This window comes from Choristoneura fumiferana, chromosome 17 (genome assembly GCF_025370935.1).
Source record: "Choristoneura fumiferana chromosome 17, NRCan_CFum_1, whole genome shotgun sequence".
In the NCBI taxonomy this organism is placed as follows: domain Eukaryota; kingdom Metazoa; phylum Arthropoda; class Insecta; order Lepidoptera; family Tortricidae; genus Choristoneura; species Choristoneura fumiferana.
Window position 1 is genome coordinate 15,053,969 of NC_133488.1, and position 23,280 is coordinate 15,077,248.

Sequence of the window (23,280 nt, forward strand, 5' to 3'; positions counted from 1 at the left end):
AGTGTTGCGGCTCGCGCGCACTCTGCTGGCCAATATACCTATTACGAAATAATAGAAAATTAATAATTTACTCGGTCATATGAATTATTCCTAATCGTAATTACATCGCATTCATATTCATACGTATCACCTCCTTTCAACACGTAATAATGGCCACGAAGGTACTCTGAAAAAAATAAAACATTTGTCTTTGCCGTGTGCGGAGTATGTGTCAAACGATTTAGGTTACTTACCATATATGCCTTCCTATATGTAAAATCTTATTCCTTGAGCATGATACAAAGATAGGAAACTTAGTGAACAGGTTTAGTATATCAGTTGATATTTATCAGCAGTTTGAAAGGATTTTTCAAAAAATCCCATGGAATCGGATAATGTGGGACATTTAAGTTTGTGTGAGATAATGGGTCAGGCTCGAAAAACTCACTTTAACAAAACGTAGACTTTCCGCAAATTTAAATAATAATAATAAATAAATAAATATCATGTAAACTCACAAAAGGTACACTTTCCCAATTGGAGCACTTTTTCAAAATGTGCACTGTTTTAAAAAGATCACTTTTCTAAAACGCACACTTTCCCAAAAGTTAAGCTGTCGCAAAAAAGCGGACGCATTTGGTATGAGTACCTATGTGTATTATTCACGCAATTTTTTTTTTTTAATTATTTTTTTATTTATGACGGTGGAAGCATTTTACACTTCGACTGAACTTAGATATAGTTAGTGTTTAGTTTTGTAGTTAGGGACCCCATCCATACATCCCTGTATTATTATAATTATTTTTTTTTTGTAATTTTTTCTTTAATTGTATACTGTAGTTTCTGGCGTTATTGTGTATACTGAAGTGGACCTTAACTTTATTTAATCTTTTGTTTCTCTTAAGTTGTGTTTAAGACATTGTCTGGCTTGTGGGAATTTATTAATGTTTTTATGAACAAACAGGCAAATGTGATACAAGTACAATGACACAATGGTAAGGATCTTATTTTCGAACATGAAACTACCGTGAGACTCACTCATATTAAATGATATTATAACGGATAACTCACGTCTTAAACCGAGTTTAGCTCGACATGTTTCGGGCTATTTCGTAGCCCTTCCTCTCAGGAGCACGCGACTCGGCGGCTGCCGCAACACGCACACTACGCGCCACCGCTCTGCTCGGTATGCTGCTGTGTCGTGCGAGCAGAGCGGTGGCGCGTAGAGCGTAGAGTGCGTGTTGCGTGAAGGAATCAAACACGACATATCTGCTATTATTTTTTCAAGAGTATACTGGTGTGCTGGATATCCTGGCTGTCGTCGTGTTGCCACCATTGCATTGTATGTAGAATCAATTACTGATCAAAACGAATCCAAACACGACATATGTGCTATTATTTTTTATAGAGTTATAGTGTGCTGGATATCCTGGCTGCAGCATCAGCTCATCCTGTTGCCACCTTTGCATTGTATGTAGAATCAAATACTGATCGAAACGAATCCAAACACGATATATTTGCTATGGTTTTATCAAGAGTTTACCTACTAGTGTTCTGGATATCCTGGCTGCCGCATCAGGCCGAGAATTCCATAATCTTGCATAGTTATATAGCATATATGGGTGTTTCTTCCCAAATATGTTGGGAAGTAAATTAAATACCCGTTATGCGTCTAAGATTCCTACCGCAGCGAACAAAAGAGCTGATGATCTTGAAACGGTTGAACCGATTTCGATAAAACATGTCTAAGAACCATCGCTAGAAAACCTGCTTTCAAATAAAAAAAACGCATTCAAATCGGTCCACCCGTTTAAGCGCTACGGTGCCACAGACAGACACACAAACAGACACATAGCGGTCAAACTTATAACACCCCTCTTTTTGCGTCGGGGGTTAAAAACATGAACAATGACTTTGTGTGATATCTGAGGGCCTACTCCGGAATTCGAAAACCAAAGCTCGTACCGCAACGCCCCACCCACCCCCGCTCTAAATAGTAGTGTCAGAAGGACGGAACGACACGAACTTCGACTTTCGAATTTCGTAGTAGCCCTGCTGGCCCTAACTGAAATGCAAAACTCGAACCCCGTATGTTGCCGTCCCGCTACCGCTTATCTCATTTAACACGCGAGTGAAAGAGACGGTGCCATACGAACTTCGTTTTCCTAGTTTTGTTGTAGCCCCTCTGTATTATTTTTTACGTTGGCACTAAGTGATGAACACTGTATTTTTACCTGTGCTTAGATTTTATCACTTTACCGTAAAAGTGCATTTATATTTACAAAATGGAAAGTAGAATATTGAATGCTATTTTTGCTATCGTAAAATATACATTTTACCGGTTATTTACGAAACCGAAATCATGGAGCAGCAGCAGCACTGTTCCTTTTATGCTGGCCACATTATTTTTACTTTTGACATTTCAAAACTGTTATTTTCAAAGATATTATGTTATTTTAGTATCTTCATTTCAGAAATAGACATAATACGAGAGCGAGAGGGACCGCACGACACGTACTTCGAGTTTCGTAGTAGCCCTGCTGGCCCAATACCACGAAGTGCAAAACTTGAACTTCGTATGTTGCCGCCCCGCTGACGCTTATGTCATTTAATACGCGAGTGAAAGGGACGATGCGATACGAACTTCGATTTGCGAGTTTCGTAGTAGCCCCTCAGATTGACTCAAAGACTCAATTGAGATTCTGGCGGGAACTCTTAAACGAAGCGCGCGCTCTGAGTTTTATTTAAGTTGTTTTTGCGATCTATCTTGATTTTATCAGCTGAAAAGTTATGAAAAGTGTTCAAAACGTTTCTAAACATGATTGGTGACGAAGGAGGAGGCGATAGCCCTCCAGTTATCAAGGCCAGGAAAAGGGCATCAGTGCCCGAGGAGAATGGAGAAGGCTCCAACGAGGATGATTTGTATTTACCCTATCTAAAGCCTAATTATAAAAGGTTGTATCCCGAAAATTCGTTAAATGTCGAATTTAAAGTGTTCATTGAGAGCAAGGACAATAAGGAAAAGCTAGGTAACAAAAGTCCAATTTACCTGAACCATATTTTGCTGCGGAGGTGAAAGGTGTGGTGGCCATTCGCAGAATAAATGCGAATAAAATAACAGCGATCTTCAAGCAGTATAATACGGCGAACAACTTTTTAAACAATACCAAATTCATGGAAAAATATAACATGAAAGCTTATATCCCGGCTGCGCAAATAGAACGAACGGGCATAATACGGTATGTACCACAAAACATTTCCAATAAGGAGTTGTACAGTAAACTGTCTTCCAGCTTCGACATCGTCGCGGTACGGCGCTTTACTAAAAAAGTCGGTCAGAATAGGGTACCTCTACAGACAGTGAGTATTACATTCCTGTCAAATACATTGCCAGATAGTGTGCAATACGATCTGTTTTCCTACAGAGTATTTGACTATGTCCCACCCTTACAGCAGTGCTATCGCTGCTTCAAATTTAACCACTCTGCAAAAGTATGCAACGGGAAGCAGCGATGCAGCTGCTGTTCAGGTGAACACTCGTACAAAGATTGTGACAAACCAACTGAGCTCTGCTGTATAAATTGTGGTGGAGCTCACTTAGCTATTTCTAAAATGTGCCCCATTAAAATGAGAAAAATCCAAGAAAAGAAAACCAAAATAACTTATGCAAGTGTTACAGACTCTAAAAGGGATGAATTTCCTCCATTGATCCAAAAACCTATCTCGAAACAACCACAAGACACTACAATAAACAACAATTCCAAAAACCTAGCATCCACAAGCTCTCCCTCAAAAACAGTTGACTTAAAAAATCTTTTAATGACCAATAACGATTTGACAATGACTATTGTGCGCACTCTAATAGCGATTGCTAACAAAGCAGACGATTCTCCAGTTACGACGAAATCTATCAAAGATTTACTTTTCAAAAAGCCTGCCTTAATTAATGGATCTAGCTACAACTTCACAACTTCGTATCGCTCAGTTTAATATTCAAAGTCTTCATAATAAAAAACCCTTACTAATAAATTTTTACACAAAAATAAAATAGATATATGTCTTCTTAACGAAACCTGGTTTTCAGATACCCGTATCACCAACATTCCAAATGTAATATTGTCTATGGTCCAGAGAGGTTTATTAAAAAAATAAAATGATTGTCGTTGGACGACTGACAAGGAACTGCAAGGACGTGTTTAATTTCTCTCCCATTTAATATTAAATAATAAAAATATAATCCTCCCCGCGCCCCAACACATGGTGTCAGAAGTCGGCTATGGAGAGAACTACGGACACAAGCAAGGTACGCAATATTGTTCTTGCCAATGGCCTTAAGCCATTTTGCCTGGCTAAAGAGAACGGCGGCAAAGAGTGCGCAAATTCGCAGAAATGGAAGTTGTGGAAACAAAAGTTTATGATATTTTTTGAAGCTAATGACCTAGAGAACGTACCAAATCAAAAACAAGTAGCGATATTTCTAAATTCCATTGGAGATGAAGGACTCGAGATTTTCAATTCATTTAACGTTGACATAAAACAAGAAACACTACCCTCCTTATTGGAAAAATTCGATTCAAAATTTAACGAATACAAAAATACAACCGTTGAGAGATACAATTTTTTCACAAGGTTTCAAAAACAAAACGAAAATTTGGATGAATATTTAACATGCTTAAATAATCTATCAACCAGTTGCAAATTTGAAAACTTAAAAGATTCGTTAGTCAAGGACATGTTCATAATCGGAATAAGAAATACCTAATCAAATCAAGGAAAATTTGTTACAAAAACAGTTGAAAGACATAAATGAAGCAATAGAAGTCGTAACAACAATGGAATTATCGTGTCAAAGATCGAAAAAATTGGGAAATGAAGAATCAGAGATAGTTCAAGCAATATATCGAAATACCCACACAAGCAGAAATCCTACTCCAGGACGTCCATCAAGATCAAAATCCAAGCCAGACTTTCAAAGAAATTACCGGAACAAGAGCAGCAGTCGAGAACGAAGACCTACAAATTCTTTTTCAGCACATTTCAGGGCAAACAGCAAATCAAAGGGCAGCAACATAGTCTGTAAAAGATGTGGCCAGCAGCATCGAGTCAGATGTCCAGCACAAGGGAAAATCTGTTCAATTTGCAAAAAGCCAAACCATTTTGCATTATGTTGTTACTACAAAGACCAAAGTAAAAATAACAGAAATGTAAGTTTTATTAATTTAGAAAATTCAAATGAATCTGACATTAATAATGATAATAATTTTTCACACGATTATGTAATTAATATAGTAAATAATTGCCATGATAATACTTCCTCAAATTGGAAAATTAATTTAAATTTTCATAACCAACGATTTAGTTGTCAAATTGACACTGGAGCAGATATTAAAGTAATTTCACTAGATATTTTGCAACAATTAGAAAAAAGCTGCAACATTAAAATTCCAATTCAAAGTGCATATGATAACATTTTTACATTTTCAGGTCAATTAATTGAAAACTTAGGTAGGGTCATGCTGGATTGTTCATTTGACAATGGGCGCGGTGTCAACATTATGTTTACTGTCGTTAAATGTAAGTGTGCAACAATTTTGGGCTGGAAAACTTGCGAGGACTGTGGTATTGTTAAAAGACTGTTTGAACTTACAAATACACAAAATACTAATCAAAGGTCAGTACAAGCAATCATTGAGAATTACTCTGATGTATTCGAAGGGTTAGGATGTTTACCGGGTGAAGCTCATTTGGATTTAGACAATAGCATAACACCAAAATTTGCCCGGTACGCAGAATTCCCTTTGCATTGCATCCTAAACTTAAATCCGAATTAGATAGAATGGAAGAACAGCAGGTCATTCAGAAAGTAACCAAACCAACTCCATGGGTCAATGCTATAGTACCAGTAGAAAAACCTAATGGAGGATTACGAATTTGTCTTGACCCGAGGAATCTTAATAAAGCAATAAAAAGACCTCACTTTCCTTATCCTACCTTAGATGATTTGCGATCAAAAGTAGCTGGTGCCGCAGTTTTTTCCAAATTGGATGCGAATTCTGGGTATTGGATGATAAAATTAGACTCTGAGAGCAGTGACCTCTGCACATTTAGTACTCAATTTGGCAGATATAAGTTTCTTCGATTACCTTATGGCATTAACTCAAGTGGTGAAATCTTTCACAGAATTATGACAGATTTGTTTGGAGAGCTACCTGGCGTTCTGATATTTGTTGATGATATTCTGATATATGGTGTAAACCAAGCAGAACATGATATAAGGTTAGAGAATGTCTTAAAAAAGGCTAGAGAAGTTAACTTAAAATTTAATAGGTCTAAGTGTCAGTTCAGTAAGACAGAAGTAACATATGTAGGACACATTTTTAATAAAAATGGTATTTCAGCAGATAATTCTAAGGTCGAAGCTATCATGAAAATGCCTAAGCCAGAAAATGTCAAGGATCTCCAAAGATTTTTAGGCATGGTAAATTATTTAGGTTCATATATACCCAACTTAGCTCATGAAACCAGTATTCTTAGAGATCTTCTTAAAAAACAAAACATATGGCAGTGGACGCATAATCATGATAAGCAATTTTTTAATTTAAAACAACTAATTTGTCAATCACCTGTTCTAGTGCACTATGATGTTAAAAAACCAGTCCGAATGTCAGTTGATTCTAGTCAAAGTGCTGTAGGTGCAGTGATTTTTCATGGGAAAAACCCTATTGCTTACTCTTCCAAATCTCTTACAAAAACACAACAAAACTATGCTCAAATAGAAAAAGAACTATATGCAATTGTTTTTGGATGCAAAAATTTCATCAGTATATTTATGGTAAAACTACTCATGTAGAAACTGATCATCAGCCTCTGGTAACACTGTTCAAGAAGCCACTTTCAGATGTCCCAGCACGTCTGCAAAGAATGATGATAACATTGCAGTCATATGATCTAATAGTTTCTTACACAAAAGGCACTGAAATGTATGTGTCTGACACATTGTCAAGGGCTCCAATTATGAACACAGAGGTAGATGAATCTGATTTTGATGACTTAGAGAACAAAATGATCCGTCAAATTAAATTATTAACTTCTAATTTAGCTATAACACAGAATAAATTACAGGAAATTGTGTGTCATACAGGGTCAGACATGGTCTTACAAAAATTAAAAGAATACTATAAGACAGGATGGCCAAACAGCAAACAACAATGTGACCCATTAACTTTGCCATATTGGAATAGTCGTGATGAAATTCATGTAATAGATGAAATAGTTTTCAAAAATCAGTCTGTAATAATTCCCAAATCAATGCGGTCAGAAATATTGGAAAAATTGCATGAAGGTCACATGGGAATGGAAAAAACCAAAAACTTGGCACGTGGTGTAGTATTTTGGCCAAATATTTACCATGATATTGAAATGAAAATAAGACAGTGTGAAGCTTGTGTGACATACAGTTCAAATAAAACAAAAGAAACATTATTAAGTCATGAACAGCCAATTTTGCCATGGCAAAAAATAGCTACAGATTTATTTGATTATAATAATAAAAAATATCTTCTGGTAGTAGACTACTATTCTAATTATATTGAAATAGCTCATTTAAACACTGATCATCGCAGTCAAACAGTCATAAATCATTTAAAATCAATTTTTGCTCGACATGGTATCCCGCTGCAACTTGTGAGTGATGGTGGTCCTCCATACAATTCTCAAGAGTTCAAAAAGTTCACAAAGGACTGGGACATAGAGCACATTACATCTAGTCCACACTTGCCAAGGTCCAATGGTCTTGCAGAAATTTCTGTAAAAATAATAAAAAATATATTTAGAAAGTGTGAAAACTCAGGCACAGATTTCTATATAGGTCTGTTACAGTATAGAACAACTTCTAGGGGAAAATTAAAATCTCCATCTGAACTACTTATGTCGAGAATACTAAGAACTAAATTACCTATAAAAACTAATAATTTGAAACCTAAAATTGTCAAATTTTCTGATCATATAAAAAATAAGTCTGAAATAATGGAAAAAAGAAAGTCATATTATGATAAAAGTGCTAGTGAACCTAAAGAATTTCATCCAAATGATGAAGTATATTATAAGAAAAGTCCTAAAGATCTAGCGTGGTCAAAAGGATGTATTTTGTCTAAGTCAAACTTTCCTAGGTCATACCTAGTGAAAGGTGAAAATGGTACAATATATAGAAGAAATACACAACATATTAAGTTGTATAAGTCATGTCTATCACAGTCAAATGATGAAGTCAATGAGTCAAATGGTCATAATCGTCACAGTCTTGTAAACAATAACAGTCAGAAAATGTCGGGGTCACAGTCTGGACAGTCAAGTCGAACATTTAAAGTCAGTAAACATAAGTCAAAGTCAAATGATGAAATTGAGTCTAAAAGTCAATGTTCAAGTCAGTATGAAAATTATTTGAAGGGGAAGGATAATGTGAGATATCATTATTTTATTCCAGACTATTTAATTAATGCTAAAAATCAAGTGTCAAATTATATAAATGAAAGTCAAAGTAATCATTCCAAGACTAATTCTATGAATGATACTTTTATGTCTGTCGAGTCGAGTCAGTCAAATAATATAATAAGTTCTTTGGATGAGGAAAATGTACAAAGTCCATCGAATGATAATAATGTATTGAGTCCGTCAAGTGATCAAAATAATTTGTCAAATAATCATTCAATCATAAGTCCAATGTCTAGCTCGTGTTTCGAGTCTGATACTTTACAGTCTCCATTATTTATAGAAGTCAATGAGGACGGTCAAGATATCCAATTTTTATCTGAAAATCAATTAGTCATGTCTCCATCAGATATACAGTCAAACTCTAACTCTAGTAGTATAAAAAACTTACCTGAAATGATGGATATTGCGGTCAGTAGCAATACTCCTGAGTTGAGGTATAGCTCTAGAGGAAGATTATTAAAACAAACAAAGAAACTGGATTTGTGACTATATTTTATTGTAAAATTACATAACAGCATATAACTAAAAACACTAAATATGACGATGTGAACACTGATAATTTAATTTAAAATTGTGACATGTATTATTTTATTTTATAAACTCTTATTAACAATAGTAAGATGTTGAATTTAATTGTATTGTAATTAATTGAATAATCAAATTTATAATTTAAATATTAATAAACAATGTCAAAATGATAAATATGGAAATGTCACTGAAATGTCATTTATGTCAAAATTTATTTTTTTTTCTTTAAGAAAGGGCATGTAATATTGTCTATGGTCCAGAGAGGTTTATTAAAAAAATAAAATGATTGTCGTTGGACGACTGACAAGGAACTGCAAGGACGTGTTTAATTTCTCTCCCATTTAATATTAAATAATAAAAATATAATCCTCCCCGCGCCCCAACACACCAAATTACAATTTACATTTTCGCAATGCTGATAATGGTCATGGCGGTGTCGCTATTTTAATAAAGCCATCATTTAAGTACAAGCCTCTACAAACTACTTTTTACGAAGATATTCAATCTATAGCAATATCAATCTCTACAGAAAGTGGTGACCTTACCATTTTATGCGTGTACTGGCCTCCAACAGACAGAAATATAAGAATAGATAGATTACGTAGCATAATAAATAATTTACCTAAACCAATCTTTGTATCAGGAGATTTTAACGCACATCATATTGCCTTTGGCTGCGTATCTACAAAAGGTCGCGGTCAACAATTATTCGATTTAATCGACGATTTAAATTTGTGTATCCTTAATGATGGTAACTTTACTACAATAAATTATCCTAATTGCAACCCCTCTGCAATAGACATCAGTTTCACAAGTCCGAATATAGCACCACTTTGCGCGTGGTCTGTAAGCGATGACAACATGGGTAGCTACCATTTTCCTACTATAACAAATATTATAATGTCCGTTGATAAATATCAAATTAATGCCCCAATGGAAAAGTTTCTATACAATAAAACTGACTGGAAAAAGTACTGTGAACTTTCTAAAGAATATTTTAAAGATATAGTGTTAGATGCTCAAAATCCACTCAAGACTTATGACCAATTCTGTTCGCAGCTTAACTCTCTAAAATTAAATTGCATTCCTAAATTTACTAAAACTTCTAACTTTAGAAGTAAGCCTCCTGCACCTTGGTGGAACAGTAAATGCGAACAAAGTGTCATTGATTCATATGAAGCATTAAAATTCTATAGAAACAATCCTAGTGTAGAAAATTTCATTAAATACAAAAAACTAGATGCTATTAAAAAAAGAACAATAGCAGAAGAAAAAAAGTGTAGTTGGAGAAGGCTTTGTGGCAGTTTTAACAGAACTACCCCTATTAGTTTAATTTGGAAATATATTAAAATGTTTAAAAGAATTAAAACTACTAATAAATCTCTTAATGATGAATTTATTGGCCCTTTACTGGATAAATTAACAAACAATGATAATCACAATTCCACTGAGAATCTTGAAAATTATTTTTGCCTTAACAACAATCGCGATTCATCCAAGTTTTTGCTTGATCCTTTTTCATGGAGAGAATTCATCCACAGTTTACAGTCTCGTAAAAATACAACGCCTGGTCTAGATGACTTTCCTTATATACTGATTAAGAATTTGGATCTTTCAGTTCAAAAGCTATTTCTAAATATCCTTAATTCCCTTTGGGTACTGCAAATCATACCACAGTCATGGAAAACACAATGTGTCATTCCAATACATAAGCAAGGAAAACCACCTGAAGACGCAACTTCTTATCGCCCAATTTCTCTGTCTTCATGCTTAGGTAAAATCTTTGAGAATATGATTAAAACCCGGCTCGACTATTTTATAGAAGCCAATTCCGTTATCCCTCCAATTCAGTATGGTTTCCGTCGCGGAAGAAGTTGTGCCGACAGCTTTGTCTCTCTCATCGAAGACCTGAAAAATGCAAAATGTAATAAATCTAGTGTTGCTTGTGTTTTCTTAGATGTACAAGGCGCTTTTGATAATGTAAGTCCCTCAATTCTTGTACAAGTTATGTCTAGCCTACAAATACCTGGCTTATTGTGCAAATGGATTTATAACTTTTTAACAGATAGGACTTTGTATATAAGACATAACAATAATATGTATGGACCTCGAACTGTATCCAAAGGTACAATGCAAGGAGCCACATTATCTCCATTGCTGTATAACTTATATACAAGTGAAATTTGTAAATATGTAAATATGAATAATGTTAAGGTACTACAATTTGCTGATGACTTAGTCATATACAGCATTAATTATAATATTGATCAAGCTATTAACTATGTTAATAAAGCCCTCAAAGATCTGCACTCTTATTATAACAACATACTAAAATTGAAAATTAACCCTTCTAAGAGTAGTGTATTATTGTTTACAAAAGACAATCCAACTGATGTTATAACTTATAATGATGAGATCATTCCAAATGTTCCCCAACATAAGTTTTTAGGAGTGGTAATTGATACTAAACTAACTTTTGAAATGCACATTAAATATATATTATCCAATGCATTAAAAGGATTTAACATTATGAAATGCCTAGCTGGAGTAACATGGGGCGCTGATCCCCAAACATTATCTTGTTTGTACAAAGCTATTGTAAGAAGCCACTTTGACTATAGTTGTTTTGCTTATATAAATAGCTCACACACTAAAAAACTAGATATTTTACAGAACAAAGCTATCAGAGTAATATCAGGTGCCATGTGCTCTACACCTGTTAGAGCAATGGAAGTGGAAACTGCTACAATGCCACTCATCCTTAGAAGATTATTGTTGTTCATGAGATTTTGTGCCAAGATTATTTCACAAAATAATAATTTAGTTATAGAAAGTATATTACCTGGCCAAAGGGCAATCGCAGCTCCACTGCTGTCTAGCAGTGATCTTCTGGCTTGTAAGTCACCCAAGCTCAGTAACATCATTCTGGAAATTAAAAATGTTTGCTCTAAAATTTACACTAGTAGTATTTCTCCTTGCTACTCATTTCCATTTACCAGTGTGGCCTTTGAAATTTCAGTTATCAGTGATAAAGTTCATAGTAATCAGGAGCTTCTAGAATTTCTACACAAAAACAGTAAATACTATACTCTCTATACTGATGGCAGTAAGGGTGAGGGGTATGTTCGTAGTGCAGTATATGATCCGCAAATTAAGTTTTCTCAAAGTTTTGTACTAGACAACAATTGTAGCATATTCACTGCAGAAGCATACGCTATTATTGAAGCGCTTAAACGTATCTCATGTGTAAATAATTATAAGGATTTTCTAATACTATCTGATTCACTTAGTGTAATTAAATCGCTAGAAAATTTCAAAATACATTACAAAACTAATTATTTATTATACAAAATTAGGAATATTTTGTACAGCTTCTCCCTAAAACAGATCGAAGTATCCTTTATGTGGATTCCTTCTCATAAAGGAATAACTGGTAACGAAATCGCAGACCAGACTGCTTTCAAAGGATTAAATATGTTGGATGTACAAAATATAGTGCACGTCCCTCTGACCGACTTTAATAGTACGTTTCGCAGAGATGTAAGAAGATACTGGACAGACATGTGGAAGAAAGATCAAGAAGAGAAAGGAAAATGGTACGGAAATATTCAAACTGATTTACCCGTCAAGCCGTGGTACCATGATTTGAAGATTGCCAGTCGGGATTTTATAACTATCATAAACAGGCTTCGGTTTGGTCATTGCAATGCACCATTCCACTTGTACAGGCTCGGTATTGTTAACACTAATATTTGTTCTGCGTGCAATAACGCCGTTGGAGACCTAGACCATATTATATTCAAATGTCATAGCTATGCACTAGACAGACTGATACTTGCCAGCGAAATAAATCAAGCTGAAGAATCCTCCCGCCGCCTCACTGACCTATTGAAAAACACAAATTGCTTCGTTCCTCTCTACAAATATATTAAAAATACAATTGGAAAAATATAGTGAAATAAGTGAATTCAAGTGATCAAAAACAAGACTTCTAAAATAAAGACTTGGCTTAAAGGTCTCGTTACCAAGCCACAATCTCCAAAAAAAAAAAAAAAAAAAAAGACTCAATTGACAGATGACACGACTGACAGTCAAACACAATCAAGTAGTCAGTTTTCGCTTTTTGGGTGATTTTGGTCAGTTTCTTTACATCACAGACTAATAAGAGAATCTTTTATCTATTGTAAGAGTGGAAAGGACGCTATTTACTGTAATTTAAATAATTACTTAAGTTTACAAGAGAGAATCGCGATTGTTTGGTACAATTTTACATTCAATGCTGTGTTTTTATGCCAATTCCTTGTAACTATTAGGTAAGGCCTATTTGCATCAACGAATAACTGCTATTTTTTAATCTTTTATTTTACTTGTTTAACAGACTTGTGAATAAGCAAGTAACGAAATTTACCTTTGATTGTTCCATGATGTAGAGTAGAAGTCTTAAAGCCGTATGATACGATAGATACTATTTCAGCTTTCATTATAGTTATCAAAATTAGAAGTTAGAAATGCCTTGCTTAGCTATTTATTTTAAGTTGCAGCATTTAACATGAACATGGCTAAAAATACTCATACCTATATTTTCAGTTATCAACATGGGAGGTTGCCGGTGTACATATCGAAACTGCACTGTTAGGTCTGACGGGAAGACACACTTCTTCCACTACCCAGTATTTGACAAAGTACGGTGTCACCAATGGCTAACAAATGCTGGCAGATACGAGTTCCTCAACTTAAAGGTGTCACAGTTGAAAAACCGTGTTATATGTCAGCACCATTTTGCAAATGATTGTTTTATGAATCCATTTGTAAGTATCCGCCTAATTACATGTTTCATACATAGTATCATTAAGGCCAATCAACTTTTTAGTGTAGTTTGTTGCCATAGTAATGTCTCCCGAGTTACTTATAAAAAGTATTATTTTATAGGGAAGAAATTCACTAAAAGTTAGATGCTGTGACAGTTTTAAAGCAATGCTTTTGTGGCTCATCTTCAAAGCATTCTAAAGTATACATTGCAAACATTTTTAGAGTGTATCATGTCTCCTGAGTTATACTAAATAACATACATATAAAATAAAATAACATTCAGTTAAAAGTTGATTGACCCACGTTGCTTTAAATAAGTATGCCTCAATTGAATTGTTGTCCTACTTATACTTTACTTACACAATCTTAAAACATAACCTAGTAGGTTTTTTTTTTTTTTGTTATTATTATCTGCAATCAGTGCAATCACTTTTAGCAGATATAGGGTGCATGCTTCTCTCATTCAGAGTGCGTCCCCCAGCGATGACATATTTACTCATAATTCATTGCATCATAGAATGTCTTTTCTTTTAAGGATTTTAATGTAGCGGGTAACTGTGAGCTGTCGTGCAAGGGTAATGGGGTGGGTCTCGAGCCGTCCCCTGTATCTAGGCTTAATGCTAGTGATTTTTTCTCTCACTGTGGGCATTTCCAGATGTTTATGGACCTCAGCATTAGTCACATACCAGGGAGGGAACCTTGCTGATTGTTCGAAGAATTACATTCTGCATTCTCTGCATTTGCATGATGGAGGAGTTACAAGCACTACCCCACAGTTGAAAGCCGTACATCCATACTGGTTTTAGGGTTGTTTTGTATACTAGTAATTTATTGTCTACTGACAGTTTGCTGTTTCGGCCAGCAACCACTGGAAGCATTTGTATTTAATATTTAGTTCATCTCGTTTCTTCTTGATGTGCTATTCCATGTCATATGCCTGCCCAGATGCAGACCAAGGTATCTGACAGAGTTCTGGTGTGGAAGGGTGGCATTTTCTAGTTTCACCGAGGGGAAATTTCCGGCAATTTCCTTTGCATAGGGTGTAAGTAACCTGCACCGATTTCGAGGTACTAGCCTTGACCTGCCAGTTTCAAAGCCATTTAGTTGTCTCGTCGAGGCCTGCCTGCAGGATTTTTGAGGCTATTATTGGGTCCTTGTTACTTGCCAGGATTGCGGTGTCGTCGGCAAATGTAGCTATAGTTAAGGCATTCAAGCAGGGGAGGTCAGCTGTGAAGATAGTGTATAGCACTGGGCCCAACACTGATCCCTGGGGTACGCCAGCTTGTATTTCATAAAAAGTTGATGTGGTTTTACCTTCCTTGACCTGGAACAATCTTCCCGAAAGCTAAGAACTAAATATCAAAAAGTAGCTGTGTGGAAGGCAAGTTTTAATTTTACAACAGCAGGCCCCTGTGCCAGATCTTATCAAAGGCCTGCTGTATATCCAAAAAAACTGCAGAGCAGTATTCTTTTTCTTCCAAAGTCTTTCTTATCTTGTCGCAGACTCTATGGACCTGTTCCACAGTGGAGTGTTTCTGTCTAAATCCAAATTGATGGCTGGGTATGATGCCTTTTTCTGTTAGAATAGGAATTATTCGCCGAAGAAGTTTTCGAAAAATTTTGGATAATATCGGGAGCAAGCTTATTAGGTCTATATGATGTAACGTCACTAGGTGGTTTTCCATGTTTATAAATAATCACTAGCGACCCGCTCCGGCTTCGCATGGGCAAAAAAAAAAAAACGAGACTGGGCACAGAACTCTAAAAAGGTCTCTAATCAAGGGCAGTTCACACACATTTTTCAGCTCAATTTCTCAAAAACTACACCAAACACGCACGAAGCCGGGGCGCGTCAAGTAGAGTAAATGCATTTTTTCGTTAGATTGAGATTTTTATTTCGTAATATCTTTTGAATGGAATGTCCGATTTGAATAATTCAAAAAGTAATCTACGGGTTTTGAAGCCGTCTTGAATATAAAATTATTTATTTGGATAAGGATTAATACAAAGGTATGGATAACATGGTCTGATTTTAGTCGTCATTTCTGTCAACTTTTAAAATGTAAAAACGTAGATATAGTGACATAACTACAATAGTTGGACATAATATGGCATCGCGAAGTTTTTTGTAGATCTTGATGTATTCTTCAATATCGTAAAACAATTTTTTGTTCCATAATCAATAGTTTCTACAGCGCATGCGATGAAAGATGTTTTATGGCAACTTTTTTTTTGCACTTTGAGTTACATACATTATTGTAGTTTAAGTACGGAACCGTAATGTTTAGGGTTCCGGAGCCAAAATGGAAAAACGTAACCCTTATAGTGTGTCTGTCCGTCCGTCCCTATGTCACAGGCACAGGCATTTTACTCGAAAACTACAAGATTTATAGCAATGAAATTTGGAGTACAGATGTCTTGTCAAAGCCGCTATTTAGTTTTGTAGTTAAATTACAAAAATAAATATGTATAGGGGGGGCACTCCATACACGGAGCAGAAATTGAAAAAAAATATATATATTAACTCGCATCAACGTGTGGCACATAGTTCGACAGCTTTTTTGAATAGATAGTAAGGTTTCTCAAAAACTTTTTTGATTAAGTGAAGATTTCCGGTAATAATCGCTCCTAAAGTAGCAAAAATTGTGTCCCCTCCTCCCCTCCCATCTATCTTGTAAACCGTTTGTCCAAAAAATATGGAAAGGTAACGCTTAATAAATACTTTTAACGAAAATTGGTTTCAACATGATCGGATATACCGTTTTTGATTTATTGCCGAAAAACTGAGCTTCTCAACAAAAGAACGTAAGTGCCGTGAAGATACGCTCTTTTTCTGGTAATAGATTTTAAGGCTGTAGTAAGTGTTTTAATTGTGTTATAACGCACATAATATTACTTGATTTTTTTCGTAATGGCTACGGAACCCTATCTTCCCGGAACCCTGTCCGACACGCTCTTGGCCGGTTTTTTCTGTTAATAAATATAGCCTATGGCCGCCAACCTTGCTAAATTTAAACTGGTCGAGTCTGATGTTTGTGAGTGTGGCTTGGGCATTGCAGACACTAATCATATATTTCTCTCATGTCCTCTCCATGACAACTCCTACCTTTATGAACAGCTTATATCCTACAAAGTCCCATTACCTACGTCCATCTCTGTCCTTTTAGCCTCTAATGACAACTATATATAACTTATTGAACATATTTATAAATAATAATGATATTAAAATTTAAATATGTATTCCTCATCTCACTTAATTTAATTTATCATTTAATTTATCCCGTATTTTCTATTGATTTCGTTTCCTTACCTTTACGCATCTGTGGCGGATGCGCAAACCGCGCGAGCCAGAAAAAAAAATATCCTGCACTTTGGAATAATTTAGCATTGTAATAATGAAAGAATCGGTCCATTAGTTTTTGAGTTAATTCGTAACAAACATCCAAAAATCCAAAGCTTCCTCTTTATAATATTATATTAGTATTAGTATAGATATATTTATTTATTGTATGCTGATGACGTTAAAATAATAGTGGAAATCAGAGACCCACAGGATTGTCAGGGCATGCAACGCAACTTAGATGCCGTCCATCGATGGAGTGTTGCAAATCTTCTGTGCGTGAACGCATCGAAGTGCTTTGTTCTGAGCTTTACTCGGGCGAAGCGGCCAATATTGACTCAATATAATATAAATGGTGTGCCCATTGCTCGTACTCAGTCGATAAAGGACTTGGGAGTGATGTTTGATCCTGAACTCACTTTCCACGATCACATGCGCTATCTGGTTGGAGAGGGGTTCAAGAGATTGGGATTTATCACCCGTAACTGTGAGGACTGCACATGCATGTGCGCCATCAGGCTCTTGTATACGGCACTTGTGAGATCCAAGTTGGAGGCGAGCTCGTGCGTGTGGAACCCTCACGAATCGACGTACGCTTTGATGATCGAGCGAGTTCAAAAACGTTTCCTGCGCTTTCTTTATAAAAAAGGCCATGGGCATTATCCCTTTCTGTACCCTACCGCCTATCTCCAGTGAACCCTCGGCTTTAACTCGCTGGCTACGCGCAGGCTGTTTGACCAGGTCATCACAATTGTCCGTCTCGACTGCCCCGTCCTATTTGGTGAGGTGTGTCGTTTGTTTGTTCCCGACCAAAAGACACGATTTCGCAGCGATCGGATGCGTTTATTCGCGGTTCCCTTCTCGCGTACAATTTCGCGTCGCAACTCTCCAGTGTGCCGTGCGCTGCACTGTCTTAATACCCTCGGCGCTGCGCGACTTTCGTGAGACCTATTTGCGGATGGCTATGGACGGTAATCGAGCGGGAGTGCATGAGGCTGTGCGAGAGCCTTACTCAACAGTCTAGTTCTATTTTTTATTTTTTTTTATTTGACTGGATGGCAAACGAGCAAATAGACAGACACGTTTAGACGACCGGATGGCTAAGTGGTTAGAGAACCTGACTACGAAGCTTGAGGTCCTGGGTTCGATTCCCGGCCGGGGCAGATATTTGTATGAATAGTACGAATGTTTGCTCTCGGGTCTTGGATGTTTAATATGTATTTATCTATATAAGTATGTTTTTCCGTTGCCTCTAGTATCCATAGCACAAGTTTTGCTTAGTTTGGGACTAGGTCAAATTTGTGCATAGCACTATGGCACATTTGCTTTTTTTAGCCATAGTTAATATTTTTTTCGTATACTTATTTAGTACCTACTGCTGTGATCTTATAATAATACTTCTTATTATTATTGTTATTAGGTGACTGGTAATTTAATTTTCAATTGTCTTTTTCTTTTGTATTCTATTTAAATTTATTTTTGTTTGAAATTTGTTTGGTATTTTTAATGTGGAAAAAAATGACTTGGGTTTTCACCTGTAATGTTACACTTTTTTTTAATGATTATTATTGAATAAATGAATAGTATAATATTAGTATAGATAGTATAGATTATTTGGGATACATTCCATATTGCAGGAAAATATTGAACTCTTAATATCCCATTATACACTGTTGTGATGAAAGTTATAGTTTTTCTGGGTAGTTGTCTAATAATTTCTTTGGTTATTAGGTCAAAACCCGGCGCTTTTTTATCCTTAAGCTCCTTTATTACTCCCCACACTTCCCGTACTGACACAGGTTTTGGCGGTGGATCCATTTGGAAGTCCTGGTTTAGAGTTGCATCTACTTGGTCATCGAAGTCATCATCTAAAGAGTTGTTTGGATGAAACACTTTTCCTAGATGTTCAGCAAATAAGTCTGCTTTTTGCTGTGGTTTTCTAGCCCATCCTTCAGCGCACGACAAGGGTGGTTTAGCTGCCTGTGGTCTGTCAAAACCTTTGGTTATTTTCCATAGCGAATAGTTTGTAGACTCTGTTGCAGTTAGGTTTTCTAGCTTTTCTTGAAATGAGTTTTCATGCCAGTCGCAATATTGACTTGGAGATTTTCTCCAGTCCTGTTTAAATTAGCTTTATCCTCAGCAAGCTCAAAACGCAGCAAAACAGCTCTTTTAATTTCTAGAGGATAGTTATTTACTTCACCATTGCCGCGGGTCTGGATTTCAGGAGTACTTATCCAGCATGCCTCTTGTATGAGCGTCGTTATATATTTAGCTGCTTCATCTACATCTTCAGGTGCTTTAAGGGCCATTCTCATATTTATGCATTCCTCAATGTGCTCTCGAAATGTGTTCTAGTCTGTATATTTGTTACACAGCCTTATTGGTCTTGACACCTCTATAAGGTTGGTACCTACTGACTGTCAAAAGCCGGTGCTGAGTGCGATCTGAAGAACTGTCTTAACAAGACTCAGGTTTAATATACCACCTTGTTAGACCTTTGGCAAGAAAGAAATCTATAACCTTATTCTAAATTTATTACCTTCTTGGTATCAGTTGGCCAATAAGTTGGTTCTCCAGTGGATATGGTGCTCAATTTGTTTTTATCTATGCTCATTTTCAACTGATTGCCTCTGACATTCGTCAATCTGGAGCCCCAGGAAGTATGTTTAGCATTCCAATATCCGCCCACAATATAGCGGTGTCCCAGTGTCAAAGGAATCGGAGTACATTGACTCGGTCATTTTATGTTTAGGTGGGCAGTTCACTGCTGACACATTGATGTCTCCAGTTTTTTTATGAACGGTTATTGTTGTTGCCTGGATGTGCTCAGTTTCATAATTAGGCATTTGATGATGTTTTATCGATTTTTTTATATATCTTATAGACCTCACACTCCCTGTAATTAGTTGGGTGTGGTCTATTACTGGTCCATTCCATTACGTGCTGGAGTGCTCAGTTCACGTTTTTCACATTCGGATGTCTTGTGCGATTGCCCATATTTTACACACCCGAATGGTCTCATACAATAATTCTTGGTATGACCGTACTGTTGACATCTCTGACATTGAACAATTGTTTCCTTTTTTCTTGGTTCTTCTATTGTGACTCTTTGGTGATAGATACATTTCAGATCCTTCATAGCCTTATTTTGGGGACCACTAACCAGGTTAGCAAAGAAGGTAGATGTAGGGTTCTTGTTTGGTCCATGCCTTGCATTTATTATCTCTCCTACTACTGTGTTTTCTGTTACCTCTACGAGTATATCTTCTTTGATAGTGTTTACTGGTATAGATGGATGTAAGTTTTTTATTACAATTCGGAAACATCTATTGTCTTTCCTGTCTTGTCTGGGTCTTTCCGGGTAAAAATGTGCCATCAGGCCTTTTTCTCTTACCAGGGAGATAAGTTTTTTATAGACCTCTACATCTGCAGTACTAATTCTAAGCTGCGTTCTTCCAACAATTTTATATGTAAATTGATCCTTCTTGACTGCTGTTTCTCAGAGTTATGTTAATTCTTTTAGGTCTTCAATTCCATAGAGAATGATTGGTGGTGGTTTAGATTGCTTTGTTGATTTATTCGTTTCAAAATGCAGTCCATCATAGCGATTCGATGTTTTGGTTGCATTTACAGGAGGGCAAAACAGGAAAAATTTGGAAATATTTCTTTCATGTATTTTTTTTTTCACGGGACAATTCACACCAATTGACCTAGTCCCAAAGTAAGCTTAGCAAAGCTTGTGTTGTTATGGGTACTAAGCAACGGATAAATATAATTATATAGATAGATACATACTTAAATACATATTAAACACCCAAGACCCGAGAACAAACATCCGCCCCGACATTTATATTATATCTGCCCCGACACGGGAATCGAACCCGGGACCTCAAGCTTCGTAGTCAGGTTCTCTAACCACTAGGCCATCTGGTCGTCACAAAATTGAGAGCTGTTTTTATCCAGGATGCTGTCTATCTGTCTACACATTTTTTGTTTTTTTTAACCAACACCAAAAAAAGGAGGCGGTTATCAATTTGGCTGTATTTTTTATCAATATTGGTCTATGTCTGTCTCTGGAATATTCAGCAGGAGGTCTAGTGCATAAGTGTGCATTGGCCCGGATGGTGCACAACTAGTGACGCACCTCTTCTATGCATATGTACTATATTATTTCAATAGGTCTTGGGTGGCACTCCTCTTCAGCCGACTAAATGAGGTCATTAGGAATTTTTTTGGGATCAGCATTTTTTTTATCGTTTTTTTTCAATGATAGTTATAGTATGCTAAACTAAAAAAGCTGTGAGGATAAACTTGAGGGATTTTCTAGTTAGATGAAAATTATACTATGACAATTTAATTCTTACTTATTTTAAAAATGTGAAAATTGGTGTTTTTGATGAAATTTTGTAACATAAAAAAAACATGGTCCGTAATAAAATATGGGATATGTTTTATGATTTGTTAAGTAACTAAATGAGTTAATGGAAAGCAAGACTAACAACAAAGACTCACTATACCAATGCTCTGTCAACAAACTAGTTTGGCAGCATATTTTAGATATTTATATGTGTTTTTAACTCCCCTTTTCAGTTTTTAAGAATTATTAGATAAAAAAAATTCACCTGCCTTGGCCCTCATTAATATTAACAATATTAAGTTATAATGAAGAACAAAACACAAATTATAGTTTTCAATTCAATTCATGGCAAGACTGCCATTCATTTTTTTTAATTGATTTTCAGAAAGATAAATTAAAATTGCAAGCAGTTCCTACAGAAGATGGCCCATTCTGTGATTCCAGTAAGTTCAATGATTCTGGAATGCCCAAGGAAACGCAAGGTGTATATCCATTAGTCTATGAAGATATTGAAAATGATGAATATATCCCAGACAGAAAAGCAAATTACAATATAAAGTATGCACATTTTTTGACAAACTCTGAAGAGACTTCTCTTCTAAATGATGTGTGCAAAATGGAGGTTGAAGACAAGAAAAAACTTACAGAAATAAAGATTGCTACAGAACCTATTACTATTACCAGTAACAGTAAACAAGTGTTACAGAAACTGAGAATTAATAGCAATAATATTATTGAACCCAATAAGGCTACTGAAAATGGTATGTTTACACATGAAATTATAGTTGAACCATGTCCACCTGCACAAACAATTGCTAATGAAATAGCAACTGTAAAACCCATTCCACAACCAGTGCAGAGGAGAAACAATAAAATAAAAATTATATCTGAGAAAAAAATTACTGAACCCGAAAAACAGATTCCTGTTCCACTTTCAAATGCATCATTTGAAATAGTATCACCTTCTATGGTTCTGAATGTTAATAAACTAAAACCTAAAAACCAATCAAATATTGTACCGTTGCAATGCAATACAGAGAATGAAACAAATCTTCCTGAAATTATAAGCAACATGGATCCCCGTAAGTTTGAAATGAAAGTTGATCTTGAAGAAGTTGAACCACCCTCATTATTAAAAGTACCAGTTGAAAATAACATTAACAAACCAATATCAGAACCTGTTCAGCCTGTTGTTACTCAAAAGAAACTTTCAGCAGAAAGACTTGCTGCTATAAATGCAAAGCGTAAGTTCAATATGAAATTAAAAGATATTATAGAAGCAGGTCTGAATCAGTTAGATATAGAAGATTCTTCAAAGAAGAAAACTAGAAGTATCTCTAGAAAAAAGCAACCCGAGAATGAGACTGTGGCATCTTCACTTTCCAAAGACTTAAGCCTGCCAAACAATTGCGATTATATCATTTCCTACTTGGAGTCGAGAATGAATCGCATGGAAAATCTGTTGATGAGTAAAATAGATCAAAATACTCAAAAAATTATGGCATTGAAAAGAACATTCGAGCCTCAAACAGAAGATCCGCCTACATCTTCATTTTCTATAAAACGTACCAAGTTACAACATGAAGCGCATAAGAGACATCTTTACAAAGAAATTAAAAAATATTTAACACCTGATACAAATAGTATAGTTTATGAAGAGCTGTTTATAAATAAGTTTAAACCAAATGCCAACCCTGAACCAGACTCACTTAAAAGGAGAAGACGCAGGTGATAAGATAGATGGAGAACTTTTGTATTCAGTGCCTGTAAGTGTTTC

General features: G+C 35.8%; 1 protein-coding gene across 7 annotated transcripts in view; it reads left to right on the forward strand.

Annotated features, from left to right (window-relative positions):
- Positions 1-23,280, forward strand: part of LOC141437044 (uncharacterized) — a 33,240-nt gene that overhangs the window by 8,333 nt on the left and 1,627 nt on the right. For 2 of the 7 annotated variants that reach the window (XM_074100237.1, XM_074100238.1), the window contains exons 2-3: positions 13,585-13,805; positions 21,889-23,269. In XM_074100237.1, the coding sequence (XP_073956338.1) occupies positions 13,593-13,805; positions 21,889-23,235 (1,560 nt within the window). In that variant the 5' untranslated portion in view covers positions 13,585-13,592 and the 3' untranslated portion in view covers positions 23,236-23,269. Of the gene's footprint in view, positions 1-13,074; positions 13,311-13,584; positions 13,806-21,888; positions 23,270-23,280 lie in introns of those variants that run through there. The other 5 variants (XM_074100235.1, XM_074100241.1, XM_074100239.1 and 2 more) reach the window with 5 other exon arrangements.